The sequence below is a fragment of the Mobula birostris genome, chromosome 13, assembly GCF_030028105.1.
Source record: "Mobula birostris isolate sMobBir1 chromosome 13, sMobBir1.hap1, whole genome shotgun sequence".
NCBI classification, from domain to species: Eukaryota; Metazoa; Chordata; class Chondrichthyes; order Myliobatiformes; family Myliobatidae; genus Mobula; species Mobula birostris.
In genome coordinates, this window is record NC_092382.1 from 42,017,635 (window position 1) to 42,037,154 (window position 19,520).

At 45.5% G+C, this 19,520-nt stretch overlaps 1 protein-coding gene across 1 annotated transcript in view; it reads right to left on the bottom strand.

Moving 5' to 3' along the window:
* Positions 1-19,520, bottom strand: part of LOC140207907 (uncharacterized) — a 36,755-nt gene that overhangs the window by 8,253 nt on the left and 8,982 nt on the right. Inside the window, exons 4-5 of the mRNA XM_072276450.1 lie at positions 12,314-12,448; positions 6,380-6,537 (exon numbers count right to left, since the gene is read on the bottom strand). Of these exons, the coding sequence (XP_072132551.1) occupies positions 6,380-6,537; positions 12,314-12,448 (293 nt within the window). The remainder of the gene's footprint in view (positions 1-6,379; positions 6,538-12,313; positions 12,449-19,520) is intronic.

The following is a 19,520-nucleotide window of genomic DNA, read 5'->3' on the forward strand; positions in this document are numbered from 1 at the left end:
ACTTACAAGTGACTTATAATTGACTTATCACTATATAACAGTAATATAAAGTAAAAGCTGGAATGATACGATAAATACCCAGCCTATGTAAAGTAGAAATAATGTATGTACAGCGTAGTTTCACTGAACAGAATAGCCAAAAACAATTTGTAGAAAAAAAATCGGTACGTACACGCATGCACACACAAGTGCCCGTGCAAGGCTTCATGGTCATTGTAGTCTTTCTCAGAGTAAACACAACTTATTTGACTGCTATCCTTGTCCCTTCGTAACTCTACCCCGCCCCACCCCCAGTCGGCCGGTCCACAAGAGTATTGTCAATAATAAACCAGTCTGCGGTGCAAAAAAGGTTGGGAACCCCTGTTGCAGGTGAGGGCATCAGGGACACTGGAGGTCTCCCCACCTTCCCACCAATGTCCCTTCTAATTGGTAATGACCAGTGTGCACAAAAATCTTGTACTGTGCATTTTTTCCACCCAGTGACAAAATGTGCACAGTGAATTTTATATAGAGAGGTATTCATTCTTACAGCTAGCAAATCACTGGCACTAAGAACTTTGATCTCCTTTGGGTTCGATTGGGTTCATCTGCACTCTCACACAACCTATCTCGTAGGCCTGTTAACGGGTAATGAAGGATTTTCTCACAAGAGCCTTTGCACACTGTCCAAGTGCACCCAGTGCTCCTGAACCCCAATCCTCCCAGTGCTCAGATACGGTGGCTGCTCGGGTAAAAGAGATCCACACAGGGAATACTGAGGATTATTCCGAGACAGGGAGGGAAGAATCCAATAAAACCCCAGAGTTAATGGCTCCACAAAGACAATTGCCCACCCAAATGCTGCCCAATCCACGAGCAGGAGGAGGGACAGCCCTCAGTGATTCCTCTGTATGCACCCTGGAAGCCTTAAGAAATGATAATGATCATGAATCAGGCCCCAGATAGAAAAGAAAAACCAGTGCAGTTTGTTCAGTATGTCCACAGTACTACACAAATGTATAAAGTGACACCGCAAGATTTATTCTGTCTCTGCTGCACGATTCTCTGAGCTGAGGAGGGGGAAATGAAAGGCAGAATTGAGATACCAAACCTATCAGGAGTTACCAGTGGGAAACCATAATGAGAATGAACAGACAGACCGGATTATTCAAGCCTTGGAAAGGGCCCTCCGGCAACCTGTAAACATCACTAAAGTACTTGAATGCAAAGCTAAGCCTGGGGAATCGGGACCAGACTATTGGGAGCGATTTGTGGCCTGCTACGGCACTTTCACAGGAGACCAAGCCTTTAATGATGGGAATCCGTCTGCCCAGTTTGATGTCTTACTGCTCCAATGCTTACCAACTAAGTTAGCCAACATGATTAAAACAAATAATATGGATTGGCCTGACAGTGAACAAAATCGAATGCGACGAGCTTTGACATACTATTGCGAGCCGACTTTCGAATCCTGATCAACCCCGAAGGGCACTAATATTAAAGGTGAATATGTTCAGCAGGGTGAAGGACGCGAGTGAGCTATATCTGGGGATCAGAAATGGGAACAAAAACCTACCAAGGGACAGGTGGGGACAACAATCCATATAGAAATTGACAAGCAAGGATGCTTCCTACCATGAGTACCACTCCTCGGAAAAAGCCCAATGTAATATTGCAAGTTGCTGGAATTCCAATTCTGTTTATGATTGATATGGGGGTAACCACAACCACTCTCCATCAGGTATCGGAAAATAGTATTGGAAAAGGGATTCCAGCTATCAGATTCTACAATCACTCTGTCTGGGTTTGAAGGCACAGAACGTACTTATTCACGTACCCAGCCACTGAAGGTGGAATTCCAGGGGGACCCAGTGTGTGGTTTCATTTACAGTCACCACCAGTCTGAGGTGTAATCTAGCAGGGAGAGACTTGCTCTAACCATTGTAAGTCAAGATTCTCTGCACAGACAAGGATAGCACTCTGGGACCTCTCCGAGGGAAGAACCTGGAGTTCCTTGCCTACACCCTGACGAAACAAGTCCCCAGCACCAAGGGAGACTGGCAAGACTCTGCCGCGGGCCAACTCCGATACTGGAAGGAGTCTGAGGTGAAGACGGGACATCTGGTAAGGCACACTTTTAATATTGACTGAACCCAAGATGTTATACCCCATCTCTGGGCAATTTCAGGCCATGAAGTCGGCCACACCAACTGCTCCCTATCCGGATCACCGTGAGAGAAGGACAGACTCTCCCACCCATTTCGCAACATCCCCTCAATCCCGAGGCAATATTTTATGAGGATGGAAGCTCTTTGTGAATCCAGCACGATATTCTGGCTATGCGATAGTGACGGACAGTGAAATAGTTGAGCAAGCCTCTTTTGAGGCAGCTGTCTCCACCCAGAAGGCTGAGCTGCTTGCTCCGACTCGTGCCTGTATCCTTGCAACAGACAAAAGTGCGAACGTTTACACAGATTCCCGTTATGCATTTGGAGTTGTACATAAATAATATTCCGGAAATTGTACATGACTACGGGCCAACTAACCAAAATTCTCCAAGCATTACATTCGCAGGTATGGCAGGCTTACAAGGAAGAGAACTACCCCACAGAGAGGAGTGACTATTCCACCATAGAACTTGGGAATTTTGTCCTGATCAAGAACTGGAATTGAGGGAAACTCGGACCTCGGTGGAGAGGACCACATCAGGAGTTACTGACCACTCCCACGGCTGTGAAACTGAAGGGGCAATCTCGGTGGATACATCAAACAGACAACAAACGTGTTACTGAAGGAACTGAGTAGAAGGACTCTCTTGGACGAAAGGAAAATGTATTGGTTGATAGTGGTGTTCGTGTTTACATCTTTGAGAGGGCTCACCCCAGAATCCGGGGATCCCCATGTTAACACCTTTCTGTCACACCTATGCCAAACAGGTAGAAGTAGGGGCCTGCTGGGTTTGTACCGAAATTCCCCAGCATGGTAAAACTATGATTCCAATGTCAGTAATCCCGCTCAACCAGACTGAGGAACTCCCAGCCTGGGCTTTCTCAAATATCACCCGGGGAAGTGAGGTGAGGAACTGTGGTCCAGTCAGAGATGACTGTGGCTGTCAGTGTCTTGAGGGATGGTATCTCGGGCCCCCACCAAACAGAACTTCCTATACTGGGAAACATGCATCCTGGCCATACTTGCAGGTGCCCAACAGCGGAGAGGAATAACTGAGACTGAGCGATTTTGGATGATCGCTTTTCTCTCCTATGGAGTAGCCAGGAATTCACGAGAGAGAATCAATTTGGCTACAGCACTTGAGGAGCTGGCCACAATACTGCAGGGGCCCTGACAGAAACGCAAGGCCCAAGTAACAGAAATATCCACTGAAATGACTGCAATCCGGCAAACAGTCCTACAGAATCGTATGGCTTTCGGTTTTATCCTGGCTGAGAAAGGGGGAACCTGTGCTATTATTGACACAGAATGCTGAACCTATATCCCTGATAAGTCTACTAACATTACATCCCTCTCCCAGCACACTGCCAAGGAGATTGACAGCATCAAGGAAGTAGGGCAGGATTTACACGGGTTCACCGAAGGGTCGAAATGGTGGTCTTCGAAGGCCTGTTCGGTAATATGTGGGGTGAGATATTGCATTATGGCCGAATACTCGTACATATCATTGTTATCATTACTGATGTCTGCTGCTTTTACCCACTGATAAGTCAATGCTGTACTCGGTTACTTTCTCTGTAAAAGATTACTGCTTTGTTGATGATGTAATGATGAAAAGGTGGGAATGATAAAGTATGTAAAAGGGTTAACACTTCGTTAAACAATAGCAGCTTGTTTTCTGAAAGAAACTGCTGATGATCAACAGATGTGCTGAGCTATGCTGAGTCATATTTCTTCTTGAGGGTAGCTAGCTGGGGTTTCAGGACGCTTATCTCCTTGTGCACTCATGCATAGAGATAGGACAGCTTCAGTCTGTTCCGTGTGTGTAAGCCATTATGACTATTTTGTAACTTGTCTTTAGGGGCTGTCATGTAGTAAATAACTTTGGCTCCAGCCTGTCTTGTGTGGGGGGTATCTGGACAGATATACCTGTGGTGTAAGTGGAATTGTTAGTCAGTTACTGGATAGGGCAGGTACAGTCATAGACTGTTCCTGTTTGAGCGACGAACTGAGTAAGCCCCAGGTGCTTGGAAAAACGAGTTTGTACTTATACAGTCTCTGAGTGACTTTATCTGGATTCAACTTCCACAGAATGGGAGTGGTTTTAAAGGGCTGGGCTGCTGGAAACACATTACCAGACCTGGAGTGATTGTAACTGGGTCTGACAGAGGCATAACTGGTTCTTCTGGGCACATTCAGTCTCACTCCAACTATTTCCTACCTTCCTTTGTACAGGTATGTAATGTCTAAAGGACCAGTGTTTGAGTAAATGAGACTCACCAAACTTTCTCCTGGTGAATCACTGGATCCTCCAAATCAGATGGGTTCTCTCCAGTTAATGCTCAAAATCCTCGGGCTGGTTCAGATGTTGTTGTTCCCTCATTTGAGTCGTGGTTTGCTTCCAGTTGGGGTTTTCTTCCAATGAATCTCTCACCGCAGGTCTAACTGTAACACGAAAGGTAATGAAGCCCATTAACAATAAAAAGGAGAACCAAACATTTCTGCTTCATGTTACTAAGAACAAAACTCACTGAAATTTAAACGTTGAAGGCAAATATAATCATCTCAGTGAACAATCTTTTATTGTCCCTCACCCGTCACAAAACGATATGGCATAAGACATGGTGAGACATAAGAGACAGGAACAGAATTAGGTGATTCAATCCATCTTGTCTGCCCCACCACTCAACCATGGCTGAGTTTTATTCCAACCCCATATTCCTGCCTTCCTCCTGTAACCCTGAAGCTACTTAGCAATCATGAATATATTAATCTCTGTTATAAATATAATCAAATATCAGCCTCAACCAACCTCTGCAGCAACAAATTCCACAGATCAGATATCTTTAGGCCAAAAAATTTTCCTCATCTCAGTTTTAAAGGGAAACATTTTTATTCTGAGACTGTGCTGTCAGATCAGACTCTCTGTCTAATGGGGACATCCTCTCCATATCCACTGTGTCCAGGCTTTTCAGCATTCGGTAGGTTTACTTAACCATACATCCCTCCTCCAGCTGCTCGAAATTTCTGCTTCATTGCAGAAGGACGACCATCCATCCCCATCTGTAGAAGCACTAACCAAAGTCAAAGCCAAAACATCAACAGTTCCATATGCCTGGAATGTAGATCACAGGATTATAGCCGAAGAACCAACTCTCCCAGTACTCTTTGCTGCCAGTAAAATGCTGCAGTGTGTCAGCCAGTCACAGTTCAATAACTAGCATCTCCACACCAATGCACAACAGAACTGGTACCTGATGACCCTCTGGCATTCCAGCTAACAAAACCGATTCTGGAAATAACTCAGCAAGGCCAAATGTGCAAAAGAACACTTCACAATGAAGACAAAGGGTAAAAGAAAGATTGCTGATATATAACATTGAGGTGGTGGGATACAGGGTGGACCGAGGTTGACCCAGATGGTTGATGCATACCACTGAAGCGGGCGGCAGGAGACTAAACAGAGGTTGAACAAGATGGGCAGGGATGAGCAGAAGGAACCAGGTGGGAGAAGGGATCAAGGACGATCACTGATACACAGATACTGAATTAATCGCACATAATAAAAGCTCATAAAATGACATAGTTAGAACAAACAATAAGAATTTTGGCATATGCCCTTTGACCCTCACCAAATTTTTATCAACACACCATAGAAAGTTTCCCACCCGGACTCTTCACACTTTGTATGGTAACTACTCTGCCTGTGACTGCGAGGAACAGCAGAGAACTTTGGATACAGATCAGCACATCACAGAAACCATTCTCTCCCCCTAGACTTCCCAGTCCCTCGGTAAAGTAGGCAGTGAAATCAAAGATCCCCAAAACCTGGGACGTTCTCCTTTCTCACCCACTCTAGTCGGGGAGAAGACACAAGATCCATAAAGCTTCAGGACAAATGCGAGGAGCCTCAGGAAATGAGGCGAGTTGGGGGAAGTTAACAGGACTCGGTGGCCAACATCAGATTTCCCCAACGCAACATGGAGGAAGCATCACCACCCATCCGGTGACTGAAGGACACACCATATGAATTTGCGTCACAAAGCGGAGGGTGGGGCAGATCTGCGGCACACAGCCTCACTGAAGCTGTTGGCGGGAATTCTGCGGAAATAGGCAGCCTGGGCTCCTGGTTTGGATCGTTCAATGCAGATTAAGTGAAGTCGACACATTTTTTGAAGAGCCCAGATAACTGGGTACTAAATGAGTAATTGGCTTTCGGTTCAGGGCTCACCGCCAACATCAGATCTCCCCGCTCGGGATCGGTCTCAATACGCACCGATGGGAAAGTGATATCTTTGGCCCACAGACAGTGATCCCAACCCCTGGCACCCCGACCCAGGAGGCGAAGACACTTTCCCAATCCTGCAGATGATCCAGTCCAGTCCAGCACTGAGCGGAAAGGAAAACACGGCTCACCCGGAGACTGTGAGCATGCACAAAGGGCTTGTTACATCTGTGGTTAAATGCGACGGGCAAATGGGATCACGTGACTGGTGGGGGTCTCCCATCAACCCAAGCAGAGCATTCCAGCTACTCACTACTCTGTGGAAAGAAACAAACTTGCCGCTCACATCTCCTCTCACCTTAAATGTGTTAGACATTTCAACCTCCAGGAAAAATATATTGTCTGTCCACTCTATCTATTCCTCTCGTAATCTTATAAACGTTCATCCAGTCTCAGCCCAGCCTGCGCCGCTCTGGAGAAAACAACACAAGTTTGTCCAACCTCTCGTTATAGCTCATGCCCTCTAATCTAGACAATATCCTGGTAAACCTCTTTTACACCCTCTACTATTATTCTGACATTTCACATTCTTAAAATAAAGTACTGATCCTAACTGACCTAAGACTGGGAATGTTTTCTTGGATTAAATGTCAGGAATTGTGTAAAACTGAGTATTTGGCTATGGTGTATGTAAACTTCTGACGTCAACAGCAGCCATTAATATAAAAAAGAAAATTTGCTAGCATAGCAAACAGAAAAAATGGCAAATTTTCTGTTCTCATTGATGAATCAAAAAGCCTGAGCAATAAGACCACCGAAATAGTTTATTTGAAACGTGATAAGGAAGGTGATCCCCATTTTATGTTTTTAGATCTAATTGAACTGCCTGATCAGAAAGCTGCAACTATTGTTAAGCATCTTTTGAATTGTCTCAAGAACCATGGGTTTGATGACTCTTACTTGAAACAGAACCTTGTAGCATTTGCTAGTAATGGGGCGAATGTAATGCCTGGTGTCAAATCTGGTGTTGCTACAATTGTCAAGGAACATAACCCTGATGTGACAAATTGGCACGGTCTTAATCACAGATTAGAACTTGCAGTAAGTGATTCAGTGAGAGAAGTTCATAGAATGAATCATTTTCAATCATTTATCAACAAATTCTACTCTGTTTACAGTAGATCACCTCTAAATCAAAAGGAACTGTCTGAATGTGCCTCTCAACGAGAACTACAAATTTGCGAAATAGGCCGTGTTCTGGGCACCAGGTGTGTGGCTAGCTCATTTCGAACAGTTTCAGCAGTGTGACAAAATTATGAAGCACTGTGTTTTCATTTTGAAAAAGTAATGAAGAATGAAACAGGATCTGGGAGTGAGAGAAAAACCTATGAAGGTCTGTTGAAAAGATTCTTCAGGACAGTTTCTATTGGACTTAGCTCTAACGTATGACACATTGCATGAACTTGGTTTACTGTCAGAGTGTTTACAGAAACACACTACTACGACTGTTTATGCAGACAAACTGACCCAATGGATCAGAAGATCACTGCATGGACTGAAAGACCAACCTGGTACAAGAACTCTAGAAGCTCAAGAGGCAGTTGAAAAGGGGAAGTTTGGAGAAATTACCTTAACAAGCAACAACAAAATTGTCTCCATTAACTATCGACAATTTCTTGCTCGTCTTATAAACAATCTGCAGCACCTTATGTTCACGGCAACATCCTTGAAAAGTTCTCAAACTTCTAAACCTCAAAGTATGTATTAATTCCCAGCCAAATGAAATGTGTGTCCTTGATAAAGATAACTGGCCTGCTAAAATACTGCTTAATTTTTTTTTCCAAGTCAAGTCGTATTTTATCATCATTTCGACCATAAACTGCTGGTACAGTACACAGTAAAAACGAGACAACGTTTCTCCAGGATTCTGGTGCTATGTAAAACAACACAAAACTACACTAGACAATGTGAGACAGCAAAGGCTACCCTAGACTACATAAAAACAACATTAAAAAACTGCACTAGACTACAGCCCTGCACAGGACAACATAAAGTGTGCAAAAACAGTGCAGGGCAGTACAATAATTTATAAACAAGACAATAGGCACAGTAGCGGACAAATAACAATATAATAATAAATGATGTGAATGTCAGTCTAGACTCTGGGTATTGAGGAGTCTGATGGCTTGGGGGAAGAAGCTGTTACGCAGTCTTGTCGTGTGAGCCCGGATGCTTTGGTACCTTCTGCCTGATGGAGAATTATGGAGAAGCTGCAATATCATCTCTCTGTAAGAGATTTAAGCTTTCTTCTTCCTCTGTAATAAATGCCTTCAGGGATTATGTGGAGAATCGTGGACACCGCATCCCCCAAGATTTACGCCCATTACTGAGCTGTTCACAAGTTATTCCTATTAGTACTGCTGAGTGTGAGAGAGGATTCAGTCACATCAACTTGATAATAACAACACACTCAAGGACTCTTATAGATCATGTATCAGCACTTATGTTTGTTAAACTACACAGACCTCCTCTAGTTCAGTGGAATTCTGAGCCATATGTCACAACATGGCTGCAGTACCACAGATCAGATCAGCAGATGATACCAGGACAAGAGTTGCTTCAGACCCACGAACACATATTACACCTGACCCTTTGTGGAAATTATTGTGAAACTTCTCATTGGTGGCATTTGGTAAGTAGGTAATTACTTTTAAATTGGTAAAATACATGATTAGTGTCTTTTTCTTTACTTGCTTGATAATTATATTTTATGATAATTATTGAGTGCAACCGTGTAATACTTTGTCATATTATTAAATTATTATATGTTTTATTGTACCAGTTATACACTGAAATGTACTGATAGGCTATACTATTGTTAATGTTTTAACTATCACTATATTTCTGTGGAGCTCTGGAATTGATATATTTCTTTCATCTTGGTTTACCATTATACCAGCGCCAAAGAAGAAGAATGTGGGCTGCCTTAAGGACTATTGCCTGGTAGCACTTACATCGACAGTGATGAAATGCTTTGGGAGGTTGGTTATGACTGAAATGAACTCCCGCCTCAGCAAGGACCTGAACCCACTGCAATTTGCCTGTCGTCACAATAGGTCAACGGCAGACGCAATCCCCACGGCTCTTCACACGGTTTTAGACCACCTGGACAACACAAGCATCTACGTCAGACTGCTGTTCATCGACTACAGCTCCGCATTTTATACCATCATTCCCACTATCCTAATTGAGAAGTTGCAGAACCTGGGCCTCTGTAATTGTATTCTCATCTTCCTAACCAGAAGAACATAGTCTGTGCAGATTGGCAATAACATATCCTCTTCACTGACGATCAACACTGGCGCACCTCGGGGTGTGTGCTTAGCCCACCGCTCTACTCTCTGTATACACATGACTGTGTGGCTGGGCACAGCTCAAACACCATTGAGAAATTTACCGACAATACAACCATTGTTGGTCGAATCTCAGGTGGTGACGAGGGGGCGTACAGGAGTGAGATATGCCAGCTAGTGGAATGGTGCCACAGCAACAACCTGACACTCAATGTCAGTAAGACGAAAGCGCTGATTGTGGACTTCAGGAAGAGTAAGACAGGGGAACACGTACCAATCATCATAGAGTGATCATAAGTGGAGAGAGTGAGTAGCTTTAAATTCCTGGGCATCAAGATCCCTGAGGATCTAACGTGGTCCCAGCTATCGATGTAGTCATAAAGAAGGTAAGACAGCAGCTGTACTTTATTAGGAGTTTGAAGCAATTTGGCATGACAACAAACAAGCTCAAAATCTTCTATAGCTGCACTGTGGGGAGCATTCGGACAGGCTGCATCACTGTCTGGTATGGAGGGGCTACTGCACAGGACCGTGAGAAGCTGCAGAAGGTTGTAAATCTCGTCAGCTCCATCTTGGGTACTAACCTACAAAGTATCCAGGACATCTTCAGGGAGCGGTGTCTCAGAAAGGTAGCATCCATTATAAAGGACCTCCAGCACCCAGGGCATGCCCTTTTCTCACTGTTACCATCAGTCAGGAGATACAGAAGCCTGAAGGCACACACTCAGTGATTCAGGAACAGCTTCTTCCCCTCTGTCATCTGATTCCTGAATGGACTTTGAAAGCTTTGGACACTACGTCACTTTTTAATATACATCATTTCTGTTTTTACACATCTTTAACAATCTATTCAACCAATTTTTTGAGGAAATTACCAGTAGGCTAGACAAGGGAGATGCAGTGGATGTTGTATATTTGGATTTTCAGAAGGCCTTTGACAAGGTGCCACATATGAGGCTGCTTAACAAGATAACAGCCCATGGAATTACAGGAAAGTTACATACCTGGATAGAGCGTTGGCTGATTGGCAGGAAACAGAGAGTGGGAATAAAGGGATCCTATTCTGGTTGGCTGCCGGTTACCAGTGGTGTTCCACAGGGATCAGTGTTGGGGCTGCTTCTTTTTACATTGTACATCAACGATTTGGATTATGGAATAGAGGGCTTTGTGGCTAAGTTTGCTGACGATACGAAGATAGGTGGAGGGGCCGGTAGTGCTGAGGAAACGGAGAGTCTGCAGAAAGACTTGGATAGATTGGAAGAATGGGCAGAGAAATGGCAAATGAAGTACAATGTTGGAAAGTGTATGGTTCTGCACTTTGGCAGAAAAAATAAACAGGCAGACTATTATTTAAATGGGGAAAGAATTCAAAGTTCTGAGATGCAACGGGACTTGGGAGTCCTCGTACAGGATTCCCTTAAAGTTAACCTCCAGGTTGAGTCGGTAGTGAAGAAGGCGAATGCAATGTTGGCATTCATTTCTAGAGGAATAGCGTATAGGAGCAGGGCTGTGATGTTGAAGCTCTATCAGGTGCTGGTGAGACCTCACTTGGAGTACTGTGGGCAGTTTTGGTCTCCTTATTTAAGAAAGGATGTGCTGACGTTGGAGAGGGTACAGAGAAGATTCACTGGAATGATTCCAGGAATGAGAGGGTTAACATATGAGGAACGTTTGTCCGCTCTTGGACTGTATTCCTTGGAGTTTAGAAGAATGAGGGGAGACCTCATAGAAACATTTCAAATGTTAGAAGGCATGGACAGAGTGGATGTGGCAAAGTTGTTTCCCATGATGGGGGAGTCTAGTACGAGAGGGCATGACTTCAGGATTGAAGGGCGCCCTTTCAGAACAGAAATGCGAAAAAATTTTTTTAGTCAGAGAGTGGTGAATCTATGGAATTTGTTGCCACGGGCAGCAGTGGAGGCCAAGTCATTGGGTGTCTTTAAGGCAGAGATTGATAGGTATCTGAGCAGCCAGGGCATCAAAGGTTATGGTGAGAAGGTGGGGCAGTGGGACTAAATAGGATAAAATAGATCAGCTCATGATAAAATGGCGGAGCAGACTCGATGGGCCGAATGGCCTACTTCTGCTCCTTTGTCTTATGGTCTATTCGTTATGCATAATGATTTAGTTTTTTATTTATTATGTTTTAATTTATTATCTATGCCAGAATATGTATTTATGTATTGCATTCAACTGCTGTTGCTGAGTCAAACAAATTTCACTTCAATTGCCTGTGATAATAAATCTGATTTTGACATAATAAGATATATATATATATATACCACACTCAATTTGTTTACCTGTTCATTACTCGAATGGGGCAAGGAGGTTGTCCAGTACATGAAATCAGCAGGTACACAAACTGGGTGTGACATATATACAGAGAGGATCTAGGAAATGGCAAGTATTTTGTCAGCTCCGGCACCTAAAACAATTAGCACTGCACCTCTGCTGAAAGGACATCCCACTTTCTAACAACCGCTCCCTTTCAGGCCTAGGGTCCCACATCTTTCCGACCACTCACCCCACACCCACAGTCCACCCGTAACCTCTACCCACACACAGACAGATCCCCTTCACCCCAAACCCCCTCCCAGCCTGGGAACCACAACTGACTGATCCCACAGCCCGGGCTCGGGCGCAAAGCTAAAACCGGGGCTGCGGGACCGGAGAGCCCGGAGCCTGCAGCCGTCCGGCAGAACTCGGTCCCGGCCCTTTCCAACTGCAGCAAACCCCCGATTTACACAAACTCCATTACTCACCTCCTCGGTAGCAGAACCGCCGGCGACAACTGTGCTGGGCACCGGGCCGACGTTCAGCAGGATATTCGCCGCAGCACCACCCGTGGACGGAGGTCAATGCAGCGCCACCAGTGGCCGGAGGTCCTTGCAGCGCCGCCGGCGGACGGAGGTCAATGCAGCGCCACTGGTGGCCGGAGGTCCATGCAGCGCCGCCGGCGGCCGGAGGCGGGAGGGACAACGGAGAGGTAGATCACAAACACGACAAACTGCAGATGCTGGAAATCCAGAGCAACACCAACAAAATGCTGGCGGAACTCAGCAGGCCGGGCAGCATCAATGAACATTTGACGTTTCCAGTTGAACCCTCCTTCAGGACTGAGATGGAATGAAGGAAATATCTGAATAAAATCGGGGCGGGCGAGGAAATGCCGAGCTGGAGGGTGATAGGTGAAGCCAGGTAGGTGGGAAAGCTCAAGAGCAGAAGAAAATAGAATCTAATAGGAGAGGAGAGTGGAGAATAGGAGAAAGAGATGGAGCAGTGGATCCAGAGAGAAGTGTTCAGCAGGTGAGAGGACGTGAAAAGTCAGAGAGGAAGAGAGGGAGTGGGAGGGAGAGGTGAGGGGGAGATCTGTTCGGCGGAAGGAGAAATCGATATTCATGCCATCAGTTTGGAGGGTAACCAGACGGAATATGAGGCGCTGATCCTGGACCCTGAGGGTGGCCTCATCTTGGCAGAAGAGGAGGCGATGGGTTGACACGTCGCAACGGGAATGGGAATCGGAATGAAAATGTTTGGACACCGGGAAATCCCGCTCGGAGCAGATAGTTCAAAGGTTAATTAATTATCAAAGCAGGGATCCATAAACAGCTCCGAGTTTTTGTTTTCTTCTCCAGTGAGCCACGGAACAAAGAACATGAAAGTCGTTCAGAGAGAAACATCAAACTCCCACCCAACCCCCGCATAAAAAGGAACGGCATCCCGATCATCAACCCCCAAAACCCCACTCCTCCCGCAAATGGGAAAAATAACATCGATCCCCCCGAAAAAACAACCCGACCCCGCACAACTGCGGAGGAGCCGGTGTCACCAGTGCAGAGGAGCCGCATCGGGAGCAGCGGACACAACGGGCGACCCCGGAAGATTCACAGGTGAAGGGTCGCCTCACCCGGAAGGATGTTTGGACAACGGGGAGAGTTCGGCCGTCCGGCCCTTTCACTGTGACCCCCGAACTCCACATCAAATCCGTCCAAACGAATCTGGGTGAACTTTAATGACCAATAAATATAATTCCTCTCTTTGATCAGCTGTCTGAATGATTCCCTGACTCTGAGAGGAAGGGGTGTCTATGGTCCACATTGTCAGGGTGTTGAGTTTACCAGGAGACAGAGACTGCAGGGACGGGAGGTTTTCTGGTCACTAATACACTGTGTGTGGACCCCGCTGGCAATTCTGGTGTTGTGACCCGAATTGAGACAAACACCACGCTGCCCACTCCACCAACAACACAGCACAGCCGGACACATAACAGGGGACTTTTTACATCTCACAACACTGGATTCAGTGATGAAACCCGTGATTAATGTTGTTGTCCCACTGAAATCATAAGAAATGTCCATTCAGGTGTTTTTAATTACAAGCGCTCCCCCACAGGTGACGTCACACATGGTTCCCCCCGTGCGTAACTGACGTCACACACGCGCTGCTCTGCTCGTGCTGAGGCGGTTTAACGGCTGAGCTACCGACCACGAGACCCCTCCACCCCTCACCTCCGAGGCGATGTCAATCACTGTTTCCGCCCAATAGCGGAGGCGGACCAGCCGAGAGGGCGTTACCCCGCTCAAAGAGGAGCAAACCTCAAAGTAAATGTCCGCTTTCTGATTTATTTCCATATCCCGCCGAGGGAAGTTGGGGCGTTTGTGAAGCGTCTCCTGCGGCCGGAGTCTGATGTATCGCTGAGAGGTAGGAGGAGACCGCTCGGCCCGTCGGTTTGATGCCGGTTCCCCGGGGAGGGAGAGGATGAAGACGGTGAGAGAGGGGGCGGACAGGATGTTTGTCCCGGTGGGGACAGGAGGGGCTCATCTGTGGAAATGTCTGAGCCCACGGTGGTGGCGATTCACCACATTGGGGGCAAACACCGGCAGACTGTTGCCCTGCAAGCGGGGCCAATGGTCCGGGCAAAGTGACAATTATTTGTGTTTTGTTGAGATTGCACCGGGAATATGGTGTAAAATCCCGCTCCCCACACTAACACGGGTTATACAGACCAAAGAACAAACTGCCGGAGGAACTCAGTGGGTCGGGCAGCATCTGTGGAGGGAAATGGACCGTCAACATTTCGGGCTGAGACCCTCCCTCTGGACTGAGAGTGGACGGGAAATAGTCCGAGAAAAGAGGTGAGGGGTGGGGATGGGGCAAGAGCTGGGGAGTGAGAGGTGGGTCCAGGTGAGGGGGAGGTGGGAAGGTGGAAATAGTGACAGGGGTGGGAGGTGAGTGGTTGGGGCAACACGGGGCTGCAGAAGATGGAAATTAATTCCATAGAGGATTAACAAAGAGGTTAGAGAGTATTTGTTATAGAGGGTGCAATGAAGATTCACCAGACTGATCCCTGGAGTGGTGGGTGATCATATGAAGAAAGATCAAATGTGATAACCCTTTCATTTAGAGAACCGAGAACTGAGAGGTGAACACATTGAAATGCACAACATCATTACCGGTTGAACCAGGGATCCCAGTCTCTGAAAAAGGGGTTGGACTGTCCAGGACTGAGATGAGGGAAAATGTCTTCACTCCAAGAGTGGTAAATGTCTGTAAATCCCCACCCCAGAGGGCGGTGAAGATTCGGTGATCATCCTCACATAAAACAGAGGCCAGCAGATGTGTGGAGACTGGAGGGATCGAGGAAATGAGGATCGGGCAGAAACATGTGGCTGAGATGGGAGAGCAGCCGTCATCTTGTTGATGGTTAGAGGGGCTGAATGGCCACATCCTGCTGTTTCTCACTTGATGTTTCAGTGTTGCTGTCCAGTGAGGCCGGGGGACTGTGAATAGAAATGAGTGTTTTTAAACACAGACTGATTTAAATGAAACCTGCACATTTCCTGTTTGGGTCTGAATTGTGTGTTGGATCGGAATGGGAATTGAACCCTTGACTCTGTGACTTGGAGGTGGAGGGAAAGGGAGAGGGAAGATATGGAGGGAAAAGGTAACTACGTATCTGGTGGCAGTGGAATAATGTGGAAAATGCAGTGGATGGGTTGGGCAGCGGGTGAGGGGTGAGGAGCAGAGTCACCGGTTCAGGTGGGAGACCCTCCACCCGTCACCTGATCCCGTTTCCTGTTCACATTTCCCTGCAGATCTGCAGCATCTGTCGGTCACTACTCTACATGTCCGTGTAGCTTCATCTTTCGCCCATTCAGACAAGGCAGTGAGATCCGGATCTGTCACGTCCTCTTGTCGTGGGTGGACAATATGTTTTTTTTCTGCAATATTTTCAGCATGTTTCATTCCACTGTTATTACCTGCTGAAGTGCAGCCAATGTTTCTGTGTGTATGACCAATTTGTGTGAGAGTTTAGCCTTTTCTATTTATCTGAGCTTCTCATAAACGTGTAGTTTACTTAAGCTTCACTCTAGAATTTCCAAAGCAACAACCCAGTCAGTATTTAGTTCCACACAATTAAAATAGTTTATTATATTTTTTTTTATTTTGTATTACTTATATAATTTAACTGTTTAATATGCATATTCTTATCTTAAATCACATTTGATAAAATCTATTGTTATGAATTGGGTTCTATTGCTGCCGCAGAGACAACAAATTTCATGACATATGCCGGAGCTATTAACCTGATTCTGATTATCGGTATGGGAGACCCACCACCAGTCACCTGATCCCAGTTACCGCAGATTGTAATGCGAGATTGAAGCCTTTTCTATTTATCTGCATTCTACAGAAATAACAAAAGTTAAGTTTCCTTCTGTGGTTCCAAAGCAGCTCAGTCTGTCTAACATTTCCACACAATTAAAATGGGGAATTTGTTTATTTTTATCACGTACTGAGCTACAGTGAAATTCTTGCCCGACATACCATCCACACAGATCAATACATTACAATAGTACATTGAGCTGATATACATCAAAACAATAACTGTAACAAAGCATTATGGCTGCAGAGAAAGTGCAGTGCAGATAGACACATGGCGCAGGGTCACGTCGAGTTACATTGTGAGGTCGAGTCCATTTTTTTGGCTTATAACCGCAGACAGGAGGCCGTCCTTGAGGCTGGTGGTACGCGCTTTAAGGCTTTTGTATCTCTTCCCTGATGGGGGAGTGGGGTTGCAGCAAGAACGTCCAGGTTGTGAGGGTCTTTGAGTACATGGTCTGCTTTTCCGACGCAGGGGAAGTGTAGGAAGAGTCCATGGAGGGGAGGCTTGTTTCTCTGATGTTCTCTGCTCTCCAAAGTTCTCTGCAGTTCCTTGCAGTCATGGGCAGAGCAGTAGCCATACGAAGATGTGAAGTATCGACAAGAAGCTCAGAGACCTCGGCCTTCACCCTGCCTTGTGTAGCTGGATCCTGGACTTCCTGTCAGATCGCCGGCAGGTGGTAAGAGTGGGCTCCCTCACCTCTGTCTCTCTGACCCTCAGCACACATACCCCACAGGGTTGTCTCCTTGCCCCCTCCTTTACTCTTTTTATACCCATGACTTGTGTCACCACCCACAGCTCCAATCTACTAATTAAATTTGCTGACGACCCTACATTGATTGGCCTAATCTCAAATAATAACTTTCAATCGATCAAATGCATCCTGACAAGGCTCGGTCCAAACAAACTTTTCACCCTTCTTCAGGAGATTAGTCAGAGGAAGAGCGATATCAGCAAAGTTCTTACAGAACTTACGATAATATCCAATCATTCCCAGAAACCTTCTGAGAGCCTTCATACCAGTCGGATTAGGAACTTCAGAAATTCCCTGGACTTTTGCCTGAACAGGAGCCAACTTGTCTTGACCTACTACATAGCCAAGATAGGTCACAGTGGCATGGCCAAATTCACTATTAACTGTAAGGTTGGCTTGGGAAAGCCTGTCAAACAGCTTTTCTACTGCAGAGATATGCTCTTCCCAAGTGTCACTCCCTGTGACTAAGTCACCAATATAGGCAACTGCGTGTTCTAACCCTCGAATTACAGAATCAATCATTCTCTGGAATGTTCCTGGAGCATTTTTCATTCCAAATGGCAAAACATTGTATTCATACAACCCAGTAGCTGTCACTAACGCGGAAATTTCTCTACCTCCGTCTGTCAATGGAACGCACCAATACCCTTTCAACAGATCAATCTTTAAGAAATTTAGCTTTTCCAACCTTATCGAGGCAATCATCCACCATAGAGATAGGATAGGCATCTGTTTTTGTTACTGCATTTACCTTCCTATAATCAGTGGAAAATCTAACACTACCATCAGGTTTGGGCACAATAACGCAGGGTGAGCTCCAATCTGATTTTGAAGGCCTAATAATACCATTTTTCAGCATATATTCAATTTCTTACTCAGCCAATTTACGCTTTTCTACGTTCATGCAATATGGGTGCTGTTTAATTGGTTTGGCTTGACCAATATCTACGTCATGTACTGCGACCGTGGTTTGCTTGGGAACGTCGGGAAATAAATTTTTAAACTTCAGAATTAATTTCTCAGCTGTTGTTCTTGCTTTGGCTGCAGATGAGCCAACTTGTTATCAATGTTTTCCAGAACAACCAAGTTCATTAGCCTAACTGGGACCATGTCTGGCTTGTGAAAAATCTCAGGCTACGTCCACACTAGACCGGATAATTTTGAAAACGCAGGTTTGGCGTAAAAACGCCAGGTGTCCACACCAGGCAATTTTCAAAATACCTCTGTCCTCATTAGAATGGATATTTGGGTGAATCTCCTCCTACTGGGCATGCGCAAGACACACGGAAAAAAATCAAAGAGGAAACGGTGTACTTGGTGCGCGTTTGTCCAGTTGGACTAGAGAAACTTAAATGGAAATTGCCAAACAAAAGACCTGGTGCGCGTTAGTCCAGAAACGTTTTCTACAGCCATAGTCTCTTCACCGATGAAAGGGACGACAGGTACAACTAAATGGAACAAGGCTTGTTACTAGGCAAAAGTGAAATTTGCTGTTACCTCATTTGTTTGCCTTTACCTTTGCCATGTCTTTGTGTATTAATTTGGTGTATTTAACATGTGCAATAGAATGAGTTACTGGGCAAAGGTGACAATTGCATCTATTGAATGTTTGCACAAGCAATACATTAATCATATTACACAAGCATGGGTGAACCCAAGTGCAGAACAGGGGCGTGGGGACAGAGTCGGGAGTCGTTATCACCGTAGCGAGCGTGGAATCGGTTTCCAGGGGAGTCTTTACCTGAAGTCTTGGGTTTGGAGAGAATCTAGGAGCGATGCTAGACTTAGAACTAACAGTCCTAAGAACCATGAACGAAGGTTACTCACACTGGCGTCGACCAACGAACTGTCAGCTCGTTGTTGTGATCACAGGGTCTTTATCCTGCATTTTCTGATGGAAAGCAGGTGTGTGTGTGTAAGTGGAACCTGGGAATGATTGGAAATTAAACGGGGGGATTGAAGCCCAATTCCTGAGGTAAACAGTAAGGTGGGGGATTGCCAGAAGGGTCCGTGACAAATAAAGTGCCTTGTTAAATGTATAAAACATGTCTGCATCAGTGTTATCTTGTATTTCCATACAATGTTACATTAGGCTGTTACACATCTATTGTCAAAGAAGTACTTGCATAAATAGGTAAACTACCTTCATACAAGCAAGGACAGAAAACAGGGCAAAGTAAGTATACTTATTTATTCAGTAAGGTACGGATCAAAGTAGCTCCCCCACGGCAAGCCAGGACGGAGATAATGAGGAGGAATCGGTGAATCTGTCTTTGATTCTCAGAGAGATTCATGAGTTCCGACAAGATAACAACAAACAGCTGGAAGATATTAAAGGAGAAATAGTAAAAACTCTGTGTATGTACATCTATTGAA